This window comes from Oncorhynchus kisutch, linkage group LG19, assembly GCF_002021735.2.
Source record: "Oncorhynchus kisutch isolate 150728-3 linkage group LG19, Okis_V2, whole genome shotgun sequence".
In the NCBI taxonomy this organism is placed as follows: domain Eukaryota; kingdom Metazoa; phylum Chordata; class Actinopteri; order Salmoniformes; family Salmonidae; genus Oncorhynchus; species Oncorhynchus kisutch.
This window is the reverse complement of record NC_034192.2, coordinates 15,316,885-15,341,013: the sequence shown is the minus strand read 5'-3', so window position 1 is coordinate 15,341,013 and position 24,129 is coordinate 15,316,885. Positions and strand designations below refer to the sequence as shown.

The window sequence follows — 24,129 nt, the reverse complement described above, 5'->3', positions numbered from 1 at the left end:
TTTCGTGACAAAATATCTTGTTTAAAACGGGAACGTTTTTCATCCCAAAATTTTAATAGCACCCCCTAATGCATATCAGTTTCAGTTCTTAGGGGTGATAAATGACTGTAGATAAGGTATTCCACACTGTGCAACATATATTAAATTATTGATGAAACTGATTTTAAGGTTAATTCATGTTATTTTCAGATAAAATACTGTGGACCCCTGAAGGAAAGAGCTTATTAGTGTAGGAAGGATTTGATATGGTTAGCATTTGTTTTGGCTTTCTTTAACTATTAGGAGTTTAAAAAAATGTAAATAGTATTAAATTTAACAGGGATATATGACATCTATGATGATTTAGGATTATTGTTAGGATCTAGATAGATTGATTAAGGATATGTAAGGACTTTAGAGATTGCCACTCATAGACATGGTTTTTCTAAACTGTTTAAATCGATAAATATATATATCTAAGAACATATATAAGTAGGAGAATTGGACATGTGGAGAATGAAACGGGCGCTCCAACATGATGATGTCAGACATAAGGATAATTTACTAATCTGACCTAAGTCATTGTTTAGAGTAGGCAAGGTTGTTACCTGGGCAGAGCCAGGTATCAAAGGGGGGATGGGTAAGTTGTGGTCTAGGATAGGATGTGGACTATTGGATAATAAACTAATAAACAACTTTTTTTATCTAACAAGTAGGTATAGAAGTTAAAGATAGAACAAATGAGAAACTTGTTTGTCCAAGATTTTATACACTACAGGTGAATTACAGGTGAAGTCACTCAATCCAGTCCCTGAGGCCTGTTGGGGGGACCATACCAAGGACTCCTGGTGACAGCTAGCTGAAAGAGCTACCCGGATTCATATCACACTGCGGGAGGCTAAGACACATTGACACTGTCGAACAATCACAGTGTTCGAGAGGAGAACTGGAATTAACAGAATTCCAGGGGCCATCTCTCGAATGAAGATTTCCTTTTCTCATCATTCCATCCCTGTGTTTGTTCATAGAAGTGAAAGTGTGTCTGGCTTCTGGCTGCTGATGTGTTTTCCAGGAAAGGGTGGGGCTTCACAGGTGTACTGACCATCCTAAGCTGTCTGATCGTGGGAGCCATATTCCTGATACACCATGAACCCCGAGAAGGCCAGGGTAATATTGACACGTAGTTAGACAATGAGGATTTAGTATTAACCAAGCATAAGAGATCACTTGATCTGGATAAACAGGAAGTGAGAGTGGGATTGTGAAGGATGTCTCAGTGGAGTTCTATGTAGACCAAATGGGGCCTCTGACTCCTTGGCAGTTTCGGACTAAGAGCAGCAGCCATTATGGAAAACATCTATGCAAGTCCCTGTGTAGTTCATGGAAACAGGTTATAGCTCACATCATGTGAGAGGGCTACATAAATCTACATACAGTATGGAAGAAGATGGAGTGTAGTAAAAGTAAGGGTTTCAGTTGATAACCTAGTGCATTCCGGGTAGAAAAGGTTAGAGCAGATGATAGCTCTATAGTGAGCAGAATACAAGCAGAGTCCCTGACAAAGCAGATACTGACCGTGGAGTCGTCCAGAGCCAAGAGCCGGTGTGGATAGTTCAGATGAAAGATCTTAAGGAAGTAATTGAGATGGAAACTGGTTATGGGGATTCTAACCTATGGTTAGAATGGATTCAGTATGAAGCAGATCAGTAGCGAAAGAAGAATGTTAGGTCTGCGCCTCAGCAGAACCTCAGTTCATAACCATTCCCTTTCCATTTGATGGAATTGATACACAAAGGGAAATGGCCTGTATGGTAATGCTATTTAAAACCTCTTGATGATAGTGAGACGCTAGTGTCTCAAGTGGCCAATTGCCAGGGGAAATGCAGAGCACCAGATTCAAATAAAACGCTATAAAATTCAAACTTTCATTAAATCACACATGCAAGATACTCAATTAAAGCTACACTCGTTGTGAATCCAGCCAACATGTCGATTTTAAAAATGCTTTTCGGCGAAAGCATAAGACGCTATTATCTGATAGCATGCACCCATCTGAACCAGTAGTAAACAAAAGAGCTAGCGTAGCAGGCGCTACACAAAACGCTGAAATAAAATATAAAATATGCATGACCTTTGACGAGCTTCTTTTGTTGGCACTCCAATATGTCCCATAAACATCACAATTGGTCCTTTTGTACGATCAATTCCGTCCATATATGTCGAAAATGTCCATCTATAAAGTCCGTTTGATCCAGAAAAAAACAGCTTAGAAAAACGCAAATTCACTACAAAATATTTCAAAAGTTGCCTATAAACTTTGCCAAAATATTTCAAACTACTTTTGTAATACAACGTTGGGTATTTTTAAACGTTAATAATCGATCAAATTGTTGACGGGGCAATCTGTATTCAATACATCCACGAAAAGAAAAAAGCTCTGATTTACACATCTTGTGCACCTCACAAAAGGTTCCCCCGTTCTGAGTTGACCTACTTCCTTGCCTGCTACATAAGTTCTGTTATACTCACAGACATGATTCAAACGGTTTTAGAAACTTCAGAGTGTTTTCTATCCACATCTATAATAATATGCATATCTTATATTCTTGGCATGAGTAGCCAAGAAGTATTTTTTGGTGGTCCACTCTCAATGAGAACGTGGATTGGATCAATTATATCTATTATAATCCACAGCGCCTCACCAATTATATCAGAGGTGTGTTGAATGGCTTCACAGAATAGAATAGTCTTGGATATGTTTACTGGCTGAAAAGGGTGGGAGTGTATGGAGGTAGTTAGGCTATTTTATAATTTACTTCTATATTGTTATTTATCTGTAATGTCCGGGGTGTAGTGGAGGAAGGAAGCAGACTCAGGAGACAGAGAGTTCAGAGTAGGCACGTCTTTAATACACCGACCAGGTGAAAAAGTAGACGCCACTCAACACAAATACCCCAAACCACAGGGGAACTAAACCGTATCCAAAAACAGCTCACGTAAACAAAACAGTCGTGACATACATGCGTGCACAACAAGTACACATAGAACAATCCCGCACAAAGAGCAGGCGGGCCGGCTGGCTAATAAAGCCCAACCAATAACCTTATCTACAACAGGTGTAACCAATAAACAGACAAGGAGGGGGAGGAAAAAATCAGTGGCAGCCAGTAGGCCAGTGACCACGACCGCCACCCAAACGGGAAGGGGAGCCACCTTCGGTAGGAGTCGTGACATTATCAGGCAGGGAAATCTTCTAAACTTCCATGGCTAGTGACAGGTGGAACGTTGGAATTAAAAAAAAATGTGTTATTAAAAATGTATATATTTTTTGCTCCATGAAGTAATCAAACAATGTGTATGACGCCATCTTGTCTACTTTAAATCTTCTCTCAGTGAGATGGTTAGGTGTCCACCCCAAAGTGCTGCATGTCATGAACGTATCAAGGAAATCAAGCATCGCTTTGAATGACACTCACTTGTCTAAATCAATGGGAAAATATTTAAAATAATAACAGAGCATTTTCTAAAGTCCAACGTTTCACCTGCAACTGGCCATGGAGACCGCGATGGTTTCCAAGTCAGGAATTTAGAAAAGTACCACCAAGTAAAGGTTGGTCCAAAAATGTATTGCTTACCATTATGTCAAGTCATTATTTAATCCGTGTTCATAAATTCCAATTATATTTATCTGTCTGATACCCAGAGGTTGTAAAGTTCTGGTCTTAAATGAACATACCACAACCACACACTATAGTAACCCTCTGTAACAATAGCACAATCGGTCAGATTACAATTTCCAATTGATGTACAGTGAAGGGAATACAGGCAATCCTCTGGTCTTATGTCAGCATTGAACTTCCCTATTTCCTATTGCCCTTTTGTGTCTAACCCTTTGACTCTGACTCAGAGGTAGAAATGGAAGGGTCAAAGGGTTGAGCAGTAAAGAGCAAAACAATCCAGATGATAAACAGACCCTCCACACTATCCCTCTCTCCTTCCATCCCGCCTTCTCCCTCCACACTATCCCTCTCTCCTTCCATCCCTCCTTCTCCCTCCAGACTATCCCTCTCTCCTTCCATCCCTCCGTCTCCCTCCACACTATCCCTCTCTACTTCCATCCCTCCTTCTCCCTCCACACTATCCCTCTCTACTTCCATCCCTCCTTCTCCCTCCACACTATCCCTCTCTCCTTCCAACCCTCCTTCTCCCTCCACACTATCCCTCTCTCCTTCCATCCCTCCTTCTCCCTCCACACTATCCCTCTCTCCTTCCATCCCTCCTTCTCCCTCCACACTATCCCTCTCTCCTTCCATCTTTCCTTCTCCCTCCACACTATCCCTCTCTCCTTCCATCCCTCCTTCTCCCTCCACACTATCCCTCTCTCCTTCCATTCCTCCTTCTCCCTCCATATTGTGAAAATGAATCAGTTCTTGCTTTCTGATCATAATGAATAAGATTACATGGACAGGGAAGTCCTTGTCCAAGATCAGCAGTCCCACTCAGATGTTGGAATACAGGCCCAGGACTCATCTGTTGCCCACCACTACACATGTGCTACGTGCATTCATCATCCTAGTGTGACCGGCTGGTTTCCGAGCCGGTCATGGGTGCACCTCAGCCACACTCAAGGTACTAAACGACATCATAACCGCCATCGATAAAAGACAGTACTGTGCAGCCGTCTTCATCGACCTCGCCAAGGCTTTCGACTCTGTCAATCACCATATTCTTATCGGCAGACTCAGTAGCCTCGGTTTTTCGGATGACTGCCTTGCCTGGTTCACCAATTACTTTGCAGACAGAGTTCAGTGTGTCAAATCGGAGGGCATGCTGTCCGGTCCTCTGGCAGTCTCTATGGGGGTGCCACAGGGTTCAATTCTCGGGCCGACTCTTTTCTCTGTGTATATCAATGATGTTGCTCTTGCTGCGGGCGATTCCCTGATCCACCTCTACGCAGACGACACCATTCTATATACTTTCGGCCCGTCTTTGGACACTGTGCTATCTAACCTCCAAACAAGCTTCAATGCCATACAACACTCCTTCCGTGGCCTCCAACTGCTCTTAAACGCTAGTAAAACCAAATGCATGCTTTTCAACCGGTCGCTGCCTGCACCTGCATGCCCGACTAGCATCACCACCCTGGATGGTTCCGACCTAGAATATGTGGACGTCTATAAGTACCTAGGTGTCTGGCTAGACTGCAAACTCTCCTTCCAGACTCATATCAAACATCTCCAATCGAAAATCAAATCAAGAGTCGGCTTTCTATTCCGCAACAAAGCCTCCTTCACTCAAGCCGCCAAGCTTACCCTAGTAAAACTGACTATCCTACCGATCCTCGACTTCGGCGATGTCATCTACAAAATGGCTTCCAACACTCTACTCAGCAAACTGGATGCAGTCTATCACAGTGCCATCCGTTTTGTCACTAAAGCACCTTATACTACCCACCACTGCGACTTGTATGCTCTAGTCGGCTGGCCCTCGCTACATATTCGTCGCCAGACCCACTGGCTCCAGGTCATCTACAAGTCTATGCTAGGTAAAGCTCCGCCTTATCTCAGCTCACTGGTCACGATGGCAACACCCATCCGTAGCACGCGCTCCAGCAGGTGTATCTCACTGATCATCCCTAAAGCCAACACCTCATTTGGCCGCCTTTCGTTCCAGTACTCTGCTGCCTGTGACTGGAACGAATTGCAAAAATCGCTGAAATTGGAGACTTTTATCTCCCTCACCAACTTCAAACATCAGCTATCTGAGCAGCTAACCGATCGCTGCAGCTGTACATAGTCTATTGGTAAATAGCCCACCCTTTTCACCTACCTCATCCCCGTACTGTTTCTATTTATTTACTTTTCTGCTCTTCTGCACACCAATATCTCTACCTGTACATGACCATCTGATCTTTTATCACTCCAGTGTTAATCTGCAAAATTTTAATTATTTGCCTACCTCCTCATGCCTTTTGCACACATTGTATATAGACCCCCCCTTCGTTTTCTACTGTGTTATTGACTTGTTAATTGTTTACTCCATGTGTAACTCTTTGTTGTATGCTCACACTGCTATGCTTTATCTTGGCCAGGTCGCAGTTGCAAATGAGAACTTGTTCTCAACTAGCCTACCTGGTTAAATAAAGGTGAAATAAAAAAATAAAAAATATATATATATATATTGAAGAACTGCAATATAATGACCAAATAGCGCTCTATTCTTCTCTGATTTATTATAAACATCATAGACAACACATTTTCTATTATTTCCTTATGATTCAAAAAATAGAATCAATCATCTGTGTGCTATGGCAGTTAGGTTTCAGGCACAGGTGTTAACACTATTGGGGTTGAAACTCATACAGTTCAGTGAATGAGAGACTCTGACCCACTACTGTGGACACTCCTCATCAGCCCTCAATTTATGTTGTACAGCTGTGTCCACTGGTCTGATGACTCTCAGTCTTTTCACACATATTAATATTAATCCTTAAGAGTATATTGATGCACCCGTGTAAGTCCTCCAAGACTGGCAAGTAACATAATAATAATCCCCATCAAAATTCCATCAGTTAAAGATAAATATTTTTTTTTTTCGTGGGGTGTGTCTCAACCCACCGCATCCGCCTATGTTGACATTGCACATCTGAGGTGTTTGTCAGACCGAGAAATCTCGAAAATTGGTATTCTCACAAAAAAATCTAATTCCTTATGATACATTTTTGGACTGTCTTTTTTGCCACTTATGAATGTGTTACTCAATGCGTTTCTATGGGCTATAGTAGTAAAGACCAAATTCAATATTTTATGCAATACATTTTTAAAATAATACCTAAAACCAGATGTACACTACACAACTTTCCAAATCCTAACTTCGCTGAGCCTCTCACATTAAACAACCGTCTTTCCTGACAACCGTCTTTCCTGACGGTTCCTGACGTTTTTTTTTTTCTCTTGACAATGTAGTGGTGCGCTCACTAAACGACATGGCAAAGACAGGGGTCACACACTACAAGATTCTTCACTTGGTCGTTAGGATTCTCGATACCACGCTGTCTCGCGAAAATAATTACGTGATTAGATTGTTAACATAGCTACAACGAGCGGTGGCTCAAAGCAGCCTCAAACGTTTTCAGTCAGACATTCACGCTTGCCATAATGACTTGAAATATCTAGCATTTTGAATTGAATAACTTTGCTTGTGAACTGCAACGATTTGACGCTTTGGTTAAAGGCAAGTAAAAACGCATACTTTGAGTAGTAGTAGTAGTAGTAGTAGTAGTAGTAGTAGCTCACATTCTGGGTGATGAGAAATATCATCATCTCACTGGTTTCTTCTCTGGCGAGCTCTCATTGGCTATTGCTGATCACCCATTCTCAAAACATTTTGAAAATATCGGGACGTCTGGGACTGCTCAAAGATGAGATTAGTAGCCCTCAGATTGTGTATCTGACCCGCTCACATTAAATGAGAGTTGTGACGGCCAAACGCCTCGAGTAGGCAACGACATGGGGATTTGGTCTTCAATTTCAAAAACTTGTCTGGGAGAGCTAAATCGGGGCCAAAATCGTGTAGCATACACCTAGCTTGGGAGTCCTACAATTCTAAATCAAATAGCGAAATTATCTATGGTATGACTTAAACAATTCCATGATAGCTTAGTAGAACCCTCCCATCCCCCCAAAGGCTTAGACTTTATCATATTTTAAATGTTAATTTATTTTAACAGTTATAGCTTAGTCAATCATACTAGGCCCTGATGCTCCTCGGGTGTGACATCACAGCTTGGACTTAGGGACAGAGTCAGGGCTGGGGTAGAGGTGTTGCCGTAGGAAGCTACGGCTCTTTTCCCAACAGTCTTCCTGAGCATCGGCATGCGGCTTGGTGTACCCTCCCCATAACATGATCACTGCAACACACACACAATCATTAGTTACATTGGAAGTAAAGAATTGGTTTATATATATATATATATATATATCTTAGTTCAGGTGTGTATACTATAGGTGTGAGTTGTGTGTACAGTACCTTTCTGTCGTGTTTGAGGCCGTATGAAGTTGCTGGCTCTGAAGTGGGGTGTGTAGGGCGGCTCAATGAGGTGTCCAGCTTCAGGGTATTGTAGAATGGTCAGTAGGTGCTCGTTACCCGCTGCACGCATCATCTGGGTAATCTGCAGGTCAGAAGTTAGAGGTAACATTCAGCGTCAATGAAAATGATGGATTTCATAGGTAGCTTGTAATCATGGTTGTGTGTGTACTCACATCCTTGGCAGACTCCACTGTCGCCAAGTTCTGATCATCCTCCCCGACGACCAACATCAATGGACACTTTATCCTCCCCATCTGTCAGAAGACACAGCAATGAGTAAACAAACCCACTGTGTGTGTTTGTGTGTGTTGACTTACATCCACTTTCTCTCCAAGGTCAGTTGGGATAGGCAGACTGATGTCTCTCCAGACCGCACGGCCCTCTTCATCAAATCGGATCTTATACCCATCCCTGGCAATAAATAATTATTTTTTTAGTCCCTTTTTCTTCATTTGGGCTGTATGTCACAAGCTTCATAATCACGGTACCTTCACTTCACGATAATCACGGTACCTTCACTTCACGGTACCTACACCTTCACTTTGAACAGATTTGGGTTTATTTTTCAGCCACACACCACTCACTTGTTCAACACTTTCCTGAAAGCCTGGTTGACCCGGTGGACGTGACTCCCACTGATACACACACAGCATCTGGGCTGGAATACACACAGTATTTATTGTTTACACACGAAACAAACTCATAAGCATATGCACATGGTCAGGGTTGGGACATTAAAGAGGACTGAATCTGAATTCAATCTATAAATACAAAGCTCCAATCTGGAGGAAAAAGAGGAGAGTAGGAGGGAGAGGCTCACGCTGATGTCTTTGGAGTAGGCTGCCAAGTTGAGGGCGACTGACATGCCTAAGGAAAGACCAAACAGAGCAACTCTGTCCTTCATCACCAGAGGGTGCTCCTGCACAATCCTGAACGCTTTCTACATAACAGAGAGATGGAGCTCAAGTTCAAGTGATAAGGCTACAATGTAGGATCCAATGTAGCGGATGTGATGTAATATAACGTGAGGTGATGTAATATAACAGTAAGTCTGGATAATGAGTCACAGGAGTGGACTCTGCCCTCTCAGGGCTGTTTCTGAACATTAAGACAAGCACAAGCATGTAGGCACACACAGTATGAGACTTACCTCAAAGTAGGTTTTTGAGTCGATGTCTGAGGTTCTGTTCTTGTCATGGGAAATGTACTCTAGCGCCATGGAAACAAAACCGTGTGATGCCAGGAGGCAGGAGCGGTACTCCACCAGCCCCCCACCCCCTCCCCACATATCCAACACCCCAGGGAAGGGTCCAGGACCTGGGGGTAAAAAGAGGGTCCCTCGGACTCCATGTTCCCTGATGTCAATTCTGCACACACCCGGTGCCATGTACCATCGTTCTGTGACAACGATCGCTAGAGGAGACTGCTTGCTGAAGCCCTCAGTCATGTGCCCACTGTACACAGAGATGTGTACAACCATAGGAGATAGGACATCCATCTTTCTCAACCTGAGAGAGAGAGAGAGTTTATTTGACTTGTCCAGCCGAGCCTGGTCACCCTAAATGATGTGTTTATCCTATGTAAAATTGACCGCAAATATTGAGTTGCTTTGGTGTATTACCTGAGGCCTGTCCGACTGCCTGCAACAGGCTGCATGCTCCACAGTAGACCCATGGGCTCTGCTCCTTCATATGTTCCTCCAAGACTGGCATCCTTAGCAACTACATAAACAACAGAAAAGAGAAAGAGGCTTGAGTTTCTGACTTGGACTTTGATGACCATTCAATTTTTTTTTTTGTAGTCAGAGCTCGTTTTTAAGAGTTCTCAGTCTGTCAAATGGGTCTCCCGAGTGGCGCAGCAGTCTAAGGCACTGCATCTCAGTGCTAGAGGCATCACTACAGACACCCTGGTTCAATTCCAGGCCGCATTACAAGCAGCTGTAATTGGGATCCCATAGAGCAGTGCACAATTGGCCCGGTGCCATCAGGGTTTTACCGGTGTAGGTCGTCATTGTAAACAATTTATTTAACTAGGCAAGCCAGTAAAGAACAAAGATAACTTTTTTTTTAAATTCTCAAACACACTGAATGGTGCTTTCAAAACAACTGAGAAAAAAACGAATAATGATGTCAGTGATCTTCAGGTATGAATGTCGAATATTTCCAATATCAAAGTTCACAGTTGTTTTGAACTTGTTGAACTTCCACTTGTTCTAGTGGAACACTTTTGCCAAGATGTTGACCAACTTTGGTCACGCCTTTCAACGTGTGTTGCATTTGAAGAATTATACTACTTCCGACTACAGGTCCACTGCATGACTGTAACTGACAACTAACCTGTCAGAATTTGTCGTTGTTTTTTGTTTGAATTGTTTACGTGTTCGCTATGCGGGGGAAACTGTAAAACAAACGGAACTACGTGGCTAAGAACTGTTGTAACGGGGATTATTATCGTAGCAACACACTTTTGGGGTGAGGCAATCGCACACAGTGTTCGGGTGTAGTTCGTAACGGTTGACATGTGTATGTTAGGATGGTAACGTTATAATAGGATGGTAACGTTATAATTCCTGCATGAGTAGCAGAAAGTTGAAATTGGGCATGCTATTTATCCAAAAGTGAAAATGCTGCCCCCTATACCTTAAGAAGTTAAGGATGAAGCGTGAATTCATGCCAGGAATAAGACGTGTGAAGTTTGGGATATCCTCCCTTCTACAATAAGCAGCCAACAAGGTATTTTTCCTTTGTTCATGTGTTTAATCTGATATGGTTAGATCTCTGGCTAAACTGGTTTTATGTATGTTTTGTTTTTTTACCTTTATTTAACTAGGCAAGTCAGTTAAGAACAAATTTTTATTTTCAATGACTGCCTAGGAACAATGGGTTAACTTGCAAGCTTTCAGTTCCTAGTCCAACACTCTAACCACTAGGCTACCCTGCCGCCCCATGCACATCAGAGTTGTGTCAAGCTAATAAGTCACTCATAAAACAAGAACATTTTAGGAGTGTGCTTAACTGTATTTTCATTTACTTTATAGTTCTCACGAAGGTGATAATTATGACTAAAACTACAGAATAAAACCACCAGTTAAAATTAAGGAACTGTTTTGCTCGTGGTTACTGGAGGGAGCTACAAACAACCATATTGGTTTTAATAACATCTATTTTGCTATCTTTGCTATGTGTTGTACAGTGATATTGTACTAACTTGATGACAATAGAAGGCAAACTAGCAGGCAAAAATATTGGCCAGCCGCCAGCATCTCATGTTTCAGCGCGTGCTGATCTTTTTGGCGACCACCAGGACAACGTGTAATTGAATTAAACAAGAGTATATATGGGATTTCATACAGAAGTTAGACCAAGACTACGTCCAAGAAGCCTGTCTGTCAGCCCGGTCGGCGGTCACAAACCTTACCTGTCACCATGCCTTGGTCGTTGCTGGTGTAATGGCCGAATGCCTCCCAAAAGTCATTATCCTCAGAGTGATGAAGGGAATGCAGTGTCACCGAGAGAGCTGGAGGTAAATTCCTCACAACTACCTGGATCTTCTCATCCACGAGCCCCCGCATTGGCTGCACTGATAGAAGCGGGAAAGTCCCAACCATGGTGGACAAACACCTGTAGAAAAAGACAAGACAGAAACAACCGCATATTGGTAAAGATGGTGGGATTGACATTCCATTTGTTCTGGCTTTAACCTGTGAAAACTGTTTGGCGACAGAACGAATTGGCTAACGAGTCACATTCGCTTCAAACGACGTGTCACAATTTACTTACACTGAGTTATTCGATAATGACAACAGTCAGAGACATGCTGACATAGGTAACCGCTTTATATAGGTAGGTACGAGTAGACAACTTTGCTTGTGCAGGAAAGTTCAAAGTCCGTGCGGCACTGCTCACAAAGTTGAGGGTGACAAAAACACTAGAATCGAAGCAAATGGAAGTGATTATAATGTCATAACGAATCATGCAAAACATTTACAGTTGACAGGAATATGTTAGTTAATGTAGCGACAAATGATTATACATATTTTTTTATCGTAAAGTTAATTTACAAAAATTACAATTTATCAAGCTAGCTGACTAGCTAACATTAGCCAGTTAGCTGGTTAGCTTTATGGGTGTTGTGACATGAGTATGAAATTGTAATTCTGGTTGTTTCATGTTTTAGGGACACCTGAAACAACCAGCAAACCAGGCTATCGTCTTGTGAAACAGTGGATGTAAAGAATCTAGCTAGTTAAAGCATTTACTGCAAATTGAGTGTCCAACGTAGCTAGCTATGTTCTTGCTTATTGTACAGTGGAGGATAAAAATACCTGTATGCCTATGGATGTGTAGCTAGCTATCTTGCCGATCTGTGTATGAACCCAAACGTTTGGTATACATATTAGTTCAGAACCTAGCTATGAACCTCAGCTCTCATAGCCAGTTGTATCAACTTCAAAACAGTCTGAATGACATTAATGAAGCCTATGGATTGAGTAGAATATAATATAACTTTGTGTCAAGGATGCAGGTTGTTTATACATGTAGTTATTACCATGCATGAGATCCCTACATTGTAGTCTGTACATTTAATATATTCACTGATCATGTACTCTACCTTGGCAAATAAAGGTGCTGTTCAGGTATGAATGTCTTTGAGATTATTTTTCAGTCATATCCAATACCAGGGTTATCAAATTCCAGTCTTTGAATGATGCTGTGTCAGCATGTACAATTGAAGTCGGAAGTTTACATACACTTATGTTGGAGTCATTAAAACTTGTTTTTCAACCACTCCACACATTTTTGTTAACAAACTATAGTTTTGTCAAGTCAGTTAGGACATCTACTTTGTGCATGACACAAGTCATTTTTCCAATAATTGTTTACAGACAGATTTTTTCACTTATAATTCACTGTATCACAATTCCAGTGGGTCAGAAGTTTACATACACTAAGTTGACTGCCTTTAAACAGCTTGGAACATTCCATGACATTATGTCATGGCTTTAGAAGCTTCTGATTGACTCAAATGATGTCAATTAGCCTATAGGAGGTGTACCTGTAGATGTATTTCAAGGCCAACCTTCAAACTCAGTGCCTATTTGCTTGACATCATGGGAAAATCAAAATAAATCAGCCAAGACCTCAGAAATACAATTGTAGACCTCCATAAGTCTGGTTCATCCTTGGGAGCAATTTCCAAACCCTGAAGGTACCATGTTCATCTGTACAAAAATAGTACGCAATTACGCCTTCTGTCTCCTAGATATGAACGTACTTTGGTGCGAAAAGTGCAAATCAATCCCAGAACAACAGCAAAGGACCTTGTGAAGATGCTGGAGAAAACAGGTACAAACGTATCTATATCCACAGTAAAACGAGTCTTATAACGACAGAACCTGAAAGGCTATTCAGATAGAAAGAAGCCATTGCCCCAAAACTGCCATAAAAAATCCAGATTACGGTTTGCAACTGCACATGAGGACAAAGATTGGACTTTTTGGAGAAATGTCCTCTGGTCTGATGATAGAACTGTTTGGCCATAATGACCATCATGTGAAGCACGGGCTTGGCAGCATCATGTTGTGGGTGTGCTTTGCTGCATGAGGGACTGGTGCACTTCAAACTAGATGGCATCATGAGCATGGAAAATTACGTGGATATATTGAAGCAACATCTCAAGACATCAGTCAGGAAGTTAAAGCTTGGTCGCAAATGGATCTTCCAAATGGGCAATAACCCCAAGCATACTTCCAAAGTTGTGGCAAATGGCTTAAGGACAACACAGTCAAGGTATTGAAGTAGCCATCACAAAGCCCTGGCTTCAATCCCATAGAAAATGTGTGGGCAGAACTGAAAAAGCTTGTACGAGCAAGGAGGCCAACAAACCTGACAAACCTACAAGCCTCCTGCTCTGTCAGGAGGAATGGGCCAAAATTCACCCAACTTATTGTGGGAAGCTTGAGGAAGGCTACCCGAAACATTTGACCCAAGTCAAACCATTTAAAAGCAATGCTACCAAATACTAATTGAGTGAATGTAAACTTCTGACCCCCTGGGAATGTGATGAAAGAAATAAAAGCTGAAATAAATAATTCTCTCTACTATTATTCTGACATTTCACATTCTTATAATAAAGTGGTGATCCTATCTGACCTAAGACAGGGACTTTGTACTTGGATTAAATGTCCGGAATTGTGAAAAACTGAGTTTAAATGTATTTGTATAAGGTGTATGTAAACTTCCGACTTCAACTGTATGTATTACAATTATACACTTGAACAGTGTTTACCAATCTTGGTCCTGGGACAACAATGGTTACACATTATAACTAATAGACTAGAAACAGGATTTAACTAGTTAAAGGCTGATTTGTAATTCATATATAGAGAAATAGAATTTAAAGAACAGTACACTACACTTCCTATGCACCATGTAAATACTCTAAAACCAGTTAATCTCAATATCTAATGTCCTTGAATGGAATTAAATTGAATTTATTTTGGGCAGCATACATATACAACAACATGTACAATGTGGACCCAAAGGTTATCACTTGAAAGTATGAATTAAAAGGCTTATTTCTGTAACAGTTCTCTTCTATCTCCTCCTCTGACGAAGAGGTGTAGCAAGGATCAGACCAAAATGCAGCGTGTAGATTGCGATCCATGTTTATTCAACAAACGTAACACGAATATAAATACAAACACTACAAAACAATAAACGTAACGAAAACCGAAACAGCCTAATACTGGTGCACATACACACAGAACAAGGACATCAAGACACTAAGGACAATCACCCACAAAACCCAACACAAAACAGGCTACCTAAATATGGTTCCCAATCAGAGACAATGACTAACACCTGCCTCTGATTGAGAACCATATCAGGCCAAACATAGAAAAAGACAAACCAGACACACAACATAGAATGCCCACCCAGCTCACGTCCTGACCAACACTAAAACAAGGAAAACACATACGAACGATGGTCAGACCGTGACAATTTCCAAAGTGGTCCTCGTGTAACGGTTGTCTTCTTCGTCTGATGACGAGTAGGAAATATCGGACCAATGCGCAGCGTGATATGTGTTCATGTTGATTTTATTTCAACTCAGAACACTAAACAAAAATAACAAGGAGAATGAAACGAAACTGAAACAGTTCTGTAAGGTGACGAAAAACACTAAACAGAAATTAATCACCCACAAAACACAGGTGGGAAAAGGCTACCCAAGTATGATTCTCAATCAGAGACAACGAACGACACCTGCCTCTGATTGAGAACCATACCAGGCCAAACACAAAACCACAACATAGAAAAAAGAACATAGACTACCCACCCAAACAAACAAAAGAACTAAGGTCAGAACGTGATGAACGTGACACCTTGATGGTAAAAATGATAACACATGATTAAAAGACAAGACAAAATGACAAACAACCATAAATACATTAATTTATATTGACATCCTAAAAAGTGGCACTATTCAATACACTTCTCGCTAACCCTAAATCAACCATATTAATTTCACATTAAAACAATCTATTAATTGCACATCATACCGATCCTTCAAATAAATACACTGGACAAGCAGAAGGGGCACAAGGGGCAATGGAGTGGTTTCCCTTACTTAGACTACCTTGCCAAATGAAAAAGTTTGCCTGCTTTTTAAAGCTATTTTGACTTTTTATTTGCTTGATTTCCAAAGGAAGGCTATTCCATAGACACATGCCTGGCAAGGAAGTACGTGCTGTGATGGTTATAGACCATATCAATGTGTTTTTTCATGTGGGGCACGGTCATTTAAGATGTCAAACATATGATTAAGTTGCACCACTCTGGACTCCAAAGGCAACAAGCCCACCTCCCAGAACTCCTGTACCCCATGTGGGTCCTAGGGGGGACATTCAGCATACACCTGATTATTTTGCATGACCTGCGTTCTCTTTTTCAGCTTTTTTGATAGCCCACTATACAAAGCAGATTAGGCATAATCTAAATGACACTGAATCAAGGTTGAGACATGCACAGCTCAAACAAATAATTTGTGATACCTTTGCTATGGTAAAAGTTGTTAATGAAAGACTAGCCATAGTGTCCAGAGCAGATAGGTAATTTATTAACCAGAGATGAGGTTATAGTGTAAAAAATTTGTTAAAATAATTTGCAACCTTTGCCTGGTCATAACATAAAACATCATCAATATCTAGGCCAATACTACAGGATTTTACGTTATGGGGAGTTTTCAAGCCAATATCCACAGTTTACGAGGCTGATGTAAGTTGTCATTAACGACGTCTATATAATGTCTATATAATGTAATGATCTGATAAACACAGGATAGGTGTAGTATTTCATCAAATCAGAGACTTAATTTTAACCAGTAGAGAATGTGAAATGCTTTATTGAAAGAAGTTCATTATCCAAGTGTTATAAAAATATGCATTATACATATTAGAATTGTAATATAATAAATAGAAGTTTAATCTGTACTTCAATGCACATTTTTTGTGCATTATAAAAACAGAGGGAGAAAGAGGAGATGGCGAGAGAGGTGTAAAAGACAAAGGGAAAGAGGTAAGAACATAGGAGCAGGGAAGACAGCATATGATTAATGAATCACAGTGCTATCCAAATATTATCTCAGTTCATCACAATTATATAAGTGTCTCTAGTCGCCCGAAGGTTATCTTAAAAGCGGGTGAGGTAGCGATGATGGGACTGGGGGTTGGAATCCTCTCACATCGAAACAAATCTGCAGATGAGAGACAGATGGACAGTGAGAGAGAGCATGTGCTTGTGTTTTTATTCTAACATTGTTAGTCATCATAATAATCAGGAGGTGAAATGCAAAACTGACCTTGGATCATAAACTCTGGGACTACTGCATCTCTGTCTGTATTTCAATGTAAAGCATCTCTTTAATAAACTCAGATCATCCTGTGCCCTCTATGTAGCCAGTTCAGATGTGGGAAGTGTTCACCGACACAGTTGATATAACTTAGAGGATTTTTAAATTTTTTATTTGACCTTTATTTAACTAGGCAAGTCAGTTAAGAACAAATTCTTATTTTCAATGACGCCCTAGGAACAGTGGGTTAACTGCCTGTTCAGGGGCAGAACCACAGATCTGTACATTGTCAGCTTGGGGATTTGAACTTGCAACCTTTCGGTTACTAGTCTAACTCTCCAACCACTAGGCTACCCTGCCGCCCCGGAAGAGGAGAGATGGATGAATTGAACGAGACTGTTCTTGAAAAATAAGGTAGTTAACGTGACAGTGTTCAACAGAAATCTCTGTGTGGCCTTTCCTGGTGTCCACACCACACTAAGGGGCTGCAGAGTACTTTATGCTGAAAAACATGAATGGACACACGAGGACAAACAATATAGAGTAGTTATAGAAATATTGAAGTATCTTACTATTCTCCATGGTTGGCCCTCTTGCCTATTCTTTGAAGGTGGAAGGCGCCACAGTTATACACCTAAGCCTGCTTACAGCACAACACAATCTGTCAATCAGATTGATACATGAGTGTGTGGGTTATAGGGTGTCTAATTGTTGGGTGATTTAAAATAGCCTGTTTTGTTTTTGTACATACATCACACCCTTACCTAACCAGCATTCTCACCTGAGAAGTAGAAATCAAAGGGAGAGAAACTGGGAATTGAATAACTGCAGTTGACATAGTTAAGTAAATGGAAGAATAATATTTTTGCAGTGTGAATGGCTCTTAAAAGAGCCTTTGTTGTGCATAGTGTAGTCTATGGTGTAGCCAGGGAACAGCATCCTATTCAAATAAGTAGGAGGTGAAGATCTCCCGCACACTGATTGCCTCTCTTGCTGCGTTGTTGGACCCCATCCTTGAAACATCCTGCAGAGCAGCAGACTTTTCCTATGGCACACGGTGGCGAGCTGCAGATCCCCTCCTGGTCCTCGTGTCCATCCTCATCAAGTTATTACAGGACACAGGTAGCCTTCACACACCTGAATTCCTCCAGGAGGCAGTCCCAGATGGCCCTGGTCACCCAACCTTGCAGTGCCCTACACGTTATCTGTAGGCAATCGTTTTAAGGAGTCTCCAGTTATAAGCTGTCTGTAGGAATATGGACGACAATGTAATTATTAGACTTTTACATCACCAGGTCATTGTGGATTACTAAAGTCTAATATCCCTGATAACAAATCATTATAACATAGGATTGATAAATGCATGGGCACACATATGTGCATGTGACAATAACAGGATCATATAAAGGACGATCCAGTGACGATCCCCGGTCCGGAGCCTCCAGCGACGGTCCCCGGTCCAGGGTCTCCAGCAACGGTCCCCAGTCCAGGGTCTCCAGCAACGGTCCCCAGCCCAGAGTCTCCAGAGACGGTCCCCAGCCCGGGGTCTCCAGCGACGATCCCCAGTCTGGGGCCTCCAGCGATGATCCACGCAGTGATGGTCCTCAGTCCTGGGTTTCCAGCGATGGTCCCCAGCCCGGGGTCTCCAGCGATGATCTGCAGTCCAGAGCCTCTGGCGATGATCCACGGGCCGTTTCTACTAAGGCGGAGGGATCAGTGTATAGAAGGGGGGCGGCGTCCAGATCCAGAGCCACCACCAAGGGTAAATGTCCACCCGGACCCTCCCATATAAGTTCAGGTTTGCAGTCGGGAGTCCGCACCATTGGGGGTGGGTACTGTCACGCCCTGACCTTAGTTATCTTTGTTTTCTTTGTTATTTTGGTTAGGTCAGGGTGTGACTAGGGTCGGCATGTTAGTTTCTGTATTGTCTAGGGGTTTTTGTATATCTATTTTTTTTGTAAGTCTAGGTATATGTAGGTGTATGGTGGCCTGATATGGTTCCTAATCAGAGGTAGCTGTTTATTGTTGTCTCTGATTGGGGACCATATTTAGGTGGCCATTTTCCTAGGGTATTTGTGGGTTCTTGTCTATGTGTAGTTGCCTGTTAGCATGCATGTGTATAGCGGCACCTTTCTTTCGGTTATTTTGTTCGTTTGTTTCAGTGTTTCATTCTTTAATAAATTAAGAATGTACGCTTACCACGCTGTGCCTTGGTCTCTTTCTTACGACAGACTTGACACTAATTAAACAGCATGATCATTACTCAGGTGTACCTTGTTCTGGTGACTGTAAAAGGCCACAAAAAAATGCCACAGATGTCTCAAGTTTTAATGGAGCGTGCAATTGGCATGATGACTGCAGAAATGTCCACCAGATCTGTTGCAAGAAAATGTAATGTTCATTTCTCTACAATAAGCCGGCTCCAACATCATTTTACAGAATTCACATTCACATCCAGCTTTTTCACCTGCGGGATCATCTGAGACCAGCCACCCGGACAGCTGATGAAATTGTGGATTTGCTCAACCGAATAAACTGTCAGAAACCGTCTCAGGGAAGCTCATCTGTGAGCTCGTCGTCCTCTCCAGGGTCTTGACCTAACTGCAGTTTGGCATCGTCCCAACTTCAGTGGGCAAATGCTCACCTTCGATGGCCACGCTGGAGAAGTGTGCTCTTCACGGATTAATCCCGGTTTCAACTGTATCGGGCAGTGTTATGAGATTTTTATGAATAATGACTAAATGATGTATACATTCAGCTTAGAATTATAACTGTCCGGGGGTGTCCTCGGATGGGGCCACAGTGTCTCCTGACCCCTCCTGTCTCAGCCTCCAGTATTTATGCTGCAGTAGTTTATGTGTCGGGGGGCTAGGGTCAGTTTGTTATATCTGGAGTACTTCTCCTGTCCTATTCGGTGTCCTGTGTGAATTTAAGTGTGCTCTCTCTAATTCTCTCTTTCTCTCTTTCTTTCTCTCTCTCGGAGGACCTGAGCCCTAGGACCATGCCTCAGGACTTCCTGACATGATGACTCCTTGCTGTCCCCAGTCCACCTGGCCGTGCTGCTGTTCCAGTTTCAACTGACCTGAGCCCTAGGACCATGCCCCAGGACTACCTGACATGATGACTCCTTGCTGTCCCCAGTCCACCTGGCCATGCTGCTGCTCCAGTTTCAACTTCCACCTGACTGTGCTGCTGCTCCAGTTTCAACTGTTCTGCCTTATTATTATTCGACCATGCTGGTCATTTATGAACATTTGAACATCTTGGCCATGTTCTGTTATAATCTCCACCCGGCACAGCCAGAAGAGGACTGGCCACCCCACATAGCCTGGTTCCTCTCTAAGTTTCTTCCTAGGTATTGGCCTTTCTAGGGAGTTTTTCCTAGCCACCGTGCTTCTACACCTGCATTGCTTGCTGTTTGGGGTTTTAGGCTGGGTTTCTGTACAGCACTTTGAGATATCAGCTGATGTACGAAGGGCTATATAAATACATTTGATTTGATTTGATTTGATTTGTAAGCTGCTCTGACAGCTGGTGCTTAAAGCTAGTGAGGGAGATGTGAGTCTCCAGCTTCAGAGATTTTTGCAATTCGTTCCAGTCATGGGCAGCACAGACCTGGAAGGAAAGACGACCAAAGGAGGAATTGGCTTTGGCAGTGACCAGTGAGATATACCTGCTGGAGCGCATGCTACGAGTGGGTGCTGCTATGGTGACCAGTGAGCTGAGATAAGGCGGTGCTTTACCTAGCAGAGACTTGTAGATTTAGCCAGTGGGTTTGGCGACGAGTATGAAGCGAGGGCCAACCAACGAGAGCGTACAGGTCGCAATGGTGGGTAGTATATGGGGCTTTGGTGACAAAACGGATGGCACTGTGATAGACTGCATCCAGTTTGTTGAGTAGAGTGTTGGAGGCTATTTTATAGATGACATCACCGAAGTCGAGGACCGGTAGGATGGTCAGTTTTACGAGGGTATGTTTGGCAGCATGAGTGAAGGATGCTTTGTTGCGATATAGGAAACCGATTCTAGATTTAATTTTGGATTGGAGATGCTTAATGTGAGTCTGGAAGGAGAGTTTACAGTCTAACCAGACACCAAGGTATTTGTAGTTGTCCACGTATTCTAAGTCAGAGCCATCCAGAGTAGTGATGCTGGACGGGCGAGCAGGTGCGGGCAGTGATCGATTGAATAGCATGCATTTAGTTTTACTTGCTTTTAAGAGCATTGAAGCTCGTCTGGAGGTTAGTTAACACAGTTTCCAAGGAGGGGCCAGAAGTATACAGAATGGTGTCGTCTGCGTAGAGGTGGATCAGAGAATAACCAGCAGCAAGAGCAACATCATTGATGTATACAGAAAAGAGAGTCGGCCCGAGAATTGAACCCTGTGGCACACCCATAGAGACTGTCAGAGGTCCGGACAACAGGCCCTCCGATTTGACACACTGAACTCTATCAGAGAAGTAGTTGATAAACCAGCCGAGGAAATCATTTGAGAATCCAAGGCTGTCGAGTCTGCCAATAAGAATGTTGTGATTGAGAGAGTCGAAAGCCTTGGCCAGGTCGATGAATACGGCTGCACAGTAATGTCTCTTATCGATGGCGGTTATGATGTCATTTAGAACCTTGGGCGTGGCTGAGGTGCACCCATGACCAGCTCTGAAACCAGATTGCATAGCGGAGAAGGTATGGTGGCATTCGAAATGGTCAGTAATCAGTTTGTTAACTTGGCTTTCGAAGACCTTAGAAAGACAGGGTAGGATAGATATAGGTTTGTAGCAGTTTGGGTCTAGAGTGTCACCCCCTTTGAAGAGGGGGATGACCGCGGCAGCTTTCCAATCTTTGGGAATCTCAGACGATACGAAAGAGAGGTTGAACAGGCTAGTAATAGGGGTTGCAACAATTTCGGCAGATCATTTTAGAAAGAAAGGGTCCAAGTTGTCTAGCCCGGCTGATTTGTAGGGCTCCAGATTTTGCAGCTCTTTCAGAACATCAGCTGTCTGGATTTGGGTGAATGAGAAATGGTTTGGGCTTTGGCGGGTTGCTGTGGAGGGTGCCGGGCAGTTGACCGGGGTAGGGGTAGCCATGTGGAAAGCATGGCCAGCCATAGAGAAATGCTTATTGAAATTCTCAATTATAGTGGATTTATCGGTGGTGACAGTGTTTCCTAGCCTCAGAGCAGTGGGCAGCTGGGAGGAGGTGCTCTTATTCTCCATGGACTTTACAGTGTCCCAGAACTTTTTGGAGTAAGTACTACAGGATGCAAATTTCTGTTTGAAAAAGCTTGCCTTAGCTTTTCTAACTGCCTGTGTATATTTGTTCCTAACTTCCCTGAAAAGTTGCATATCACGGGGGCTATTCAATGCTAGTGCAGAACGCCACAGGATGTTTTTGTGCTGGTCAAGTGCAGACAGGTCTGGAGGGAACCAAGGACTATATCTATTCCTAGTTCTACATTTTTTGAGAGGGGCATGCTTATTTAAGATGGTGAGGAAGGCACTTTTAAAGAATAGGCAGGCATCATCTACTGACGGGATGAGGTCAATGTCATTCCAGGATACCCCGGCCAGGTCGATTAGAAAGGCCTGCTCGCAGAAGTGTTTCAGGGAGCGTTTGACAGTGATGAGGGGTGGTCGTTTGGTCACAGACCCATTATGGATGCAGGCAATGAGGCAGTGATCGCTGAGATCTTGATTGAAAACAGCAAAAGTGTATTTGGAGGGCGAATTAGTGAGGATGACATCTATGAGGGTGCCCGTGTTTACTGATTTGGGGTTGTACCTGGTAGGTTCATTAATAATTTGTGTGAGATTGAGGGCATCAAGCTTAGTTTGTAGGATGGCCGGGGTGTTAAGCATGTCCCAGTTTAGGTCACCAAGTAGCACGTGCTCAGAAGATAGATGGGGGGCAATCAATTCACATATGGTATCGAGGGCACAGCTGGGGGCAGAGGGAGGTCTATAGCAAGCGGCAACAGTGAGAGACTTGTTTCTGGAAAGGTGAATTTTTAGAAGTAGAAGCTCAAAATGTTTGGGTACAGACTTAGATAGTAATACAGAACTCTGCAGACTAATATTTGCAGTAGATAGCAACACCGCCCCCTTTGGCAGTTCTATCTTGGCGGAAAACATTATAGTTAGCAATGGAGATTTCAGGGTTTTTGGTGGTTTTTCTAAGCTGTGATTCAGACACGGCTAAGACATCTGGGTTGGCAGAGTGTGCTAAAGCAGTGAGTAAAACAAACTTAGGGAGTAGGCTTCTAATGTTAACATGCATGAAACCAAGGCTTTTACGTTTACAGAAGTCAACAAATGAGAGCACCTGGGTGGTGGGAGTGGAGCTAGGCACTGCAGGACCTGGATTAACCTCCACATCACCAGAGGAACAGAGGAGAAGTAGGATAAGGGTATGGCTAAAGACTATACGAACTGGCCGTCTAGCACATTCAGAATAGAGAGTAAAAGGAGCAGGTTTCTGGGCACGATAGCATAGATTCAAGGCATAGTGTACAGACAAAGGTAAGGTAGGACGTGAGTACATTGGAGGTAAACCTAGGCATTGAGTAATGAAGAGAGAGATATTGTCTCTAGAGATATATAAACCAGGTGATGTCATCGCATATGTAGGAGGTGGAACAACATGGTTGGTTAAGGCATATTGAGCAGGGCTAGAGGCTCTACAGTGAAATTAGACAGTAATCACTAACCAGGACAGTAATGGATGAGGCATATTGATATTAGAGAGAGGCATGCGTAGCCAAGTGAACATATGGGTCCAGTGAGTGGTTGGGCTGGCTGGGGACACTGCGATTCAGACAGTTAGTAGGCCGACGCTAACAAGCTAACACTTAGTAGGCCGGGGATAAACAAGCTAGCAGCTAGTAGACCGGGGCAAGCTAGCAGTTAGCAGGCCGGGTTAGCAAGCAAGATGTTAGCATGGGCTAGCAGTTACAGACCGGGCAGATAAGCTAGCAGTTAGCAGGCCAGGGCCGGCAGCTAGCAGTTAGTAGACTGGGGTAAGCTAGCAGTTAACAGGCCGGGTTAGCAAGCAGTTTGCAGGTGCTAGCAGTTAGCAGACCGGGTTAGCAAGCAAGCAGTCAGCAAGGGCTAGCAGTTAGCAGACCGGGCAGGCAAGCTAGCAGTTAGCAGACTGGGCCCGGCAAGCTAGCAGTTAGCAGACCGGGTTAGCAAGCAAGCAGATAGCAGGGGCTAG

The 24,129-nt window shown here is 42.9% G+C and overlaps 1 protein-coding gene across 3 annotated transcripts; it reads right to left on the bottom strand.

The window, feature by feature from the left end:
* Nucleotides 1-7,680: 7,680 nt before the first annotated feature.
* LOC109864343 (acyl-coenzyme A thioesterase 5-like) lies at nt 7,681-13,153 on the bottom strand. 3 transcript variants are annotated; one of them, XM_020452076.2, is made up of 10 exons: nt 13,123-13,153; nt 11,485-11,687; nt 9,689-9,788; nt 9,218-9,575; nt 8,888-9,007; nt 8,652-8,725; nt 8,385-8,478; nt 8,241-8,321; nt 8,008-8,149; nt 7,681-7,888 (listed from the first exon to the last, which is right to left on the bottom strand). In XM_020452076.2, the coding sequence occupies exons 2-10, from the start codon at nt 11,672-11,674 to the stop codon at nt 7,758-7,760; spliced, it is 1,290 nt and encodes a 429-aa protein (XP_020307665.1). In that variant the 5' UTR covers nt 11,675-11,687; nt 13,123-13,153; the 3' UTR covers nt 7,681-7,757. The 3 variants fall into 3 exon arrangements, with proteins under 3 accessions (XP_020307665.1, XP_020307664.1, XP_020307663.1); XM_020452075.2 differs by lacking the exon at nt 13,123-13,153 and adding an exon at nt 11,847-11,969; XM_020452074.2 differs by lacking the exon at nt 13,123-13,153 and having other exon boundaries at nt 11,485-11,833.
* Between the last annotated feature and the right edge of the window lie 10,976 nt (nt 13,154-24,129).

What these genes read in the sequence shown, in the direction of transcription:
- LOC109864343 (XM_020452074.2), bottom strand. Translation starts at nt 11,746, where the DNA reads ATGTCAATCCCACCATCTTTACCAATATGCGGTTGTTTCTGTCTTGTC. An exon ending in CGACCAAGGCATGGTGACAG is followed by an intron (nt 9,789 to 11,484) that starts GTAAGGTTTGTG and finishes TTGTTTATGTAG; the next exon opens with TTGCTAAGGATGCCAGTCTT. An exon ending in ACCTTGGAGAGAAAGTGGAT is followed by an intron (nt 8,322 to 8,384) that starts GTAAGTCAACAC and finishes GTCTTCTGACAG; the next exon opens with ATGGGGAGGATAAAGTGTCC.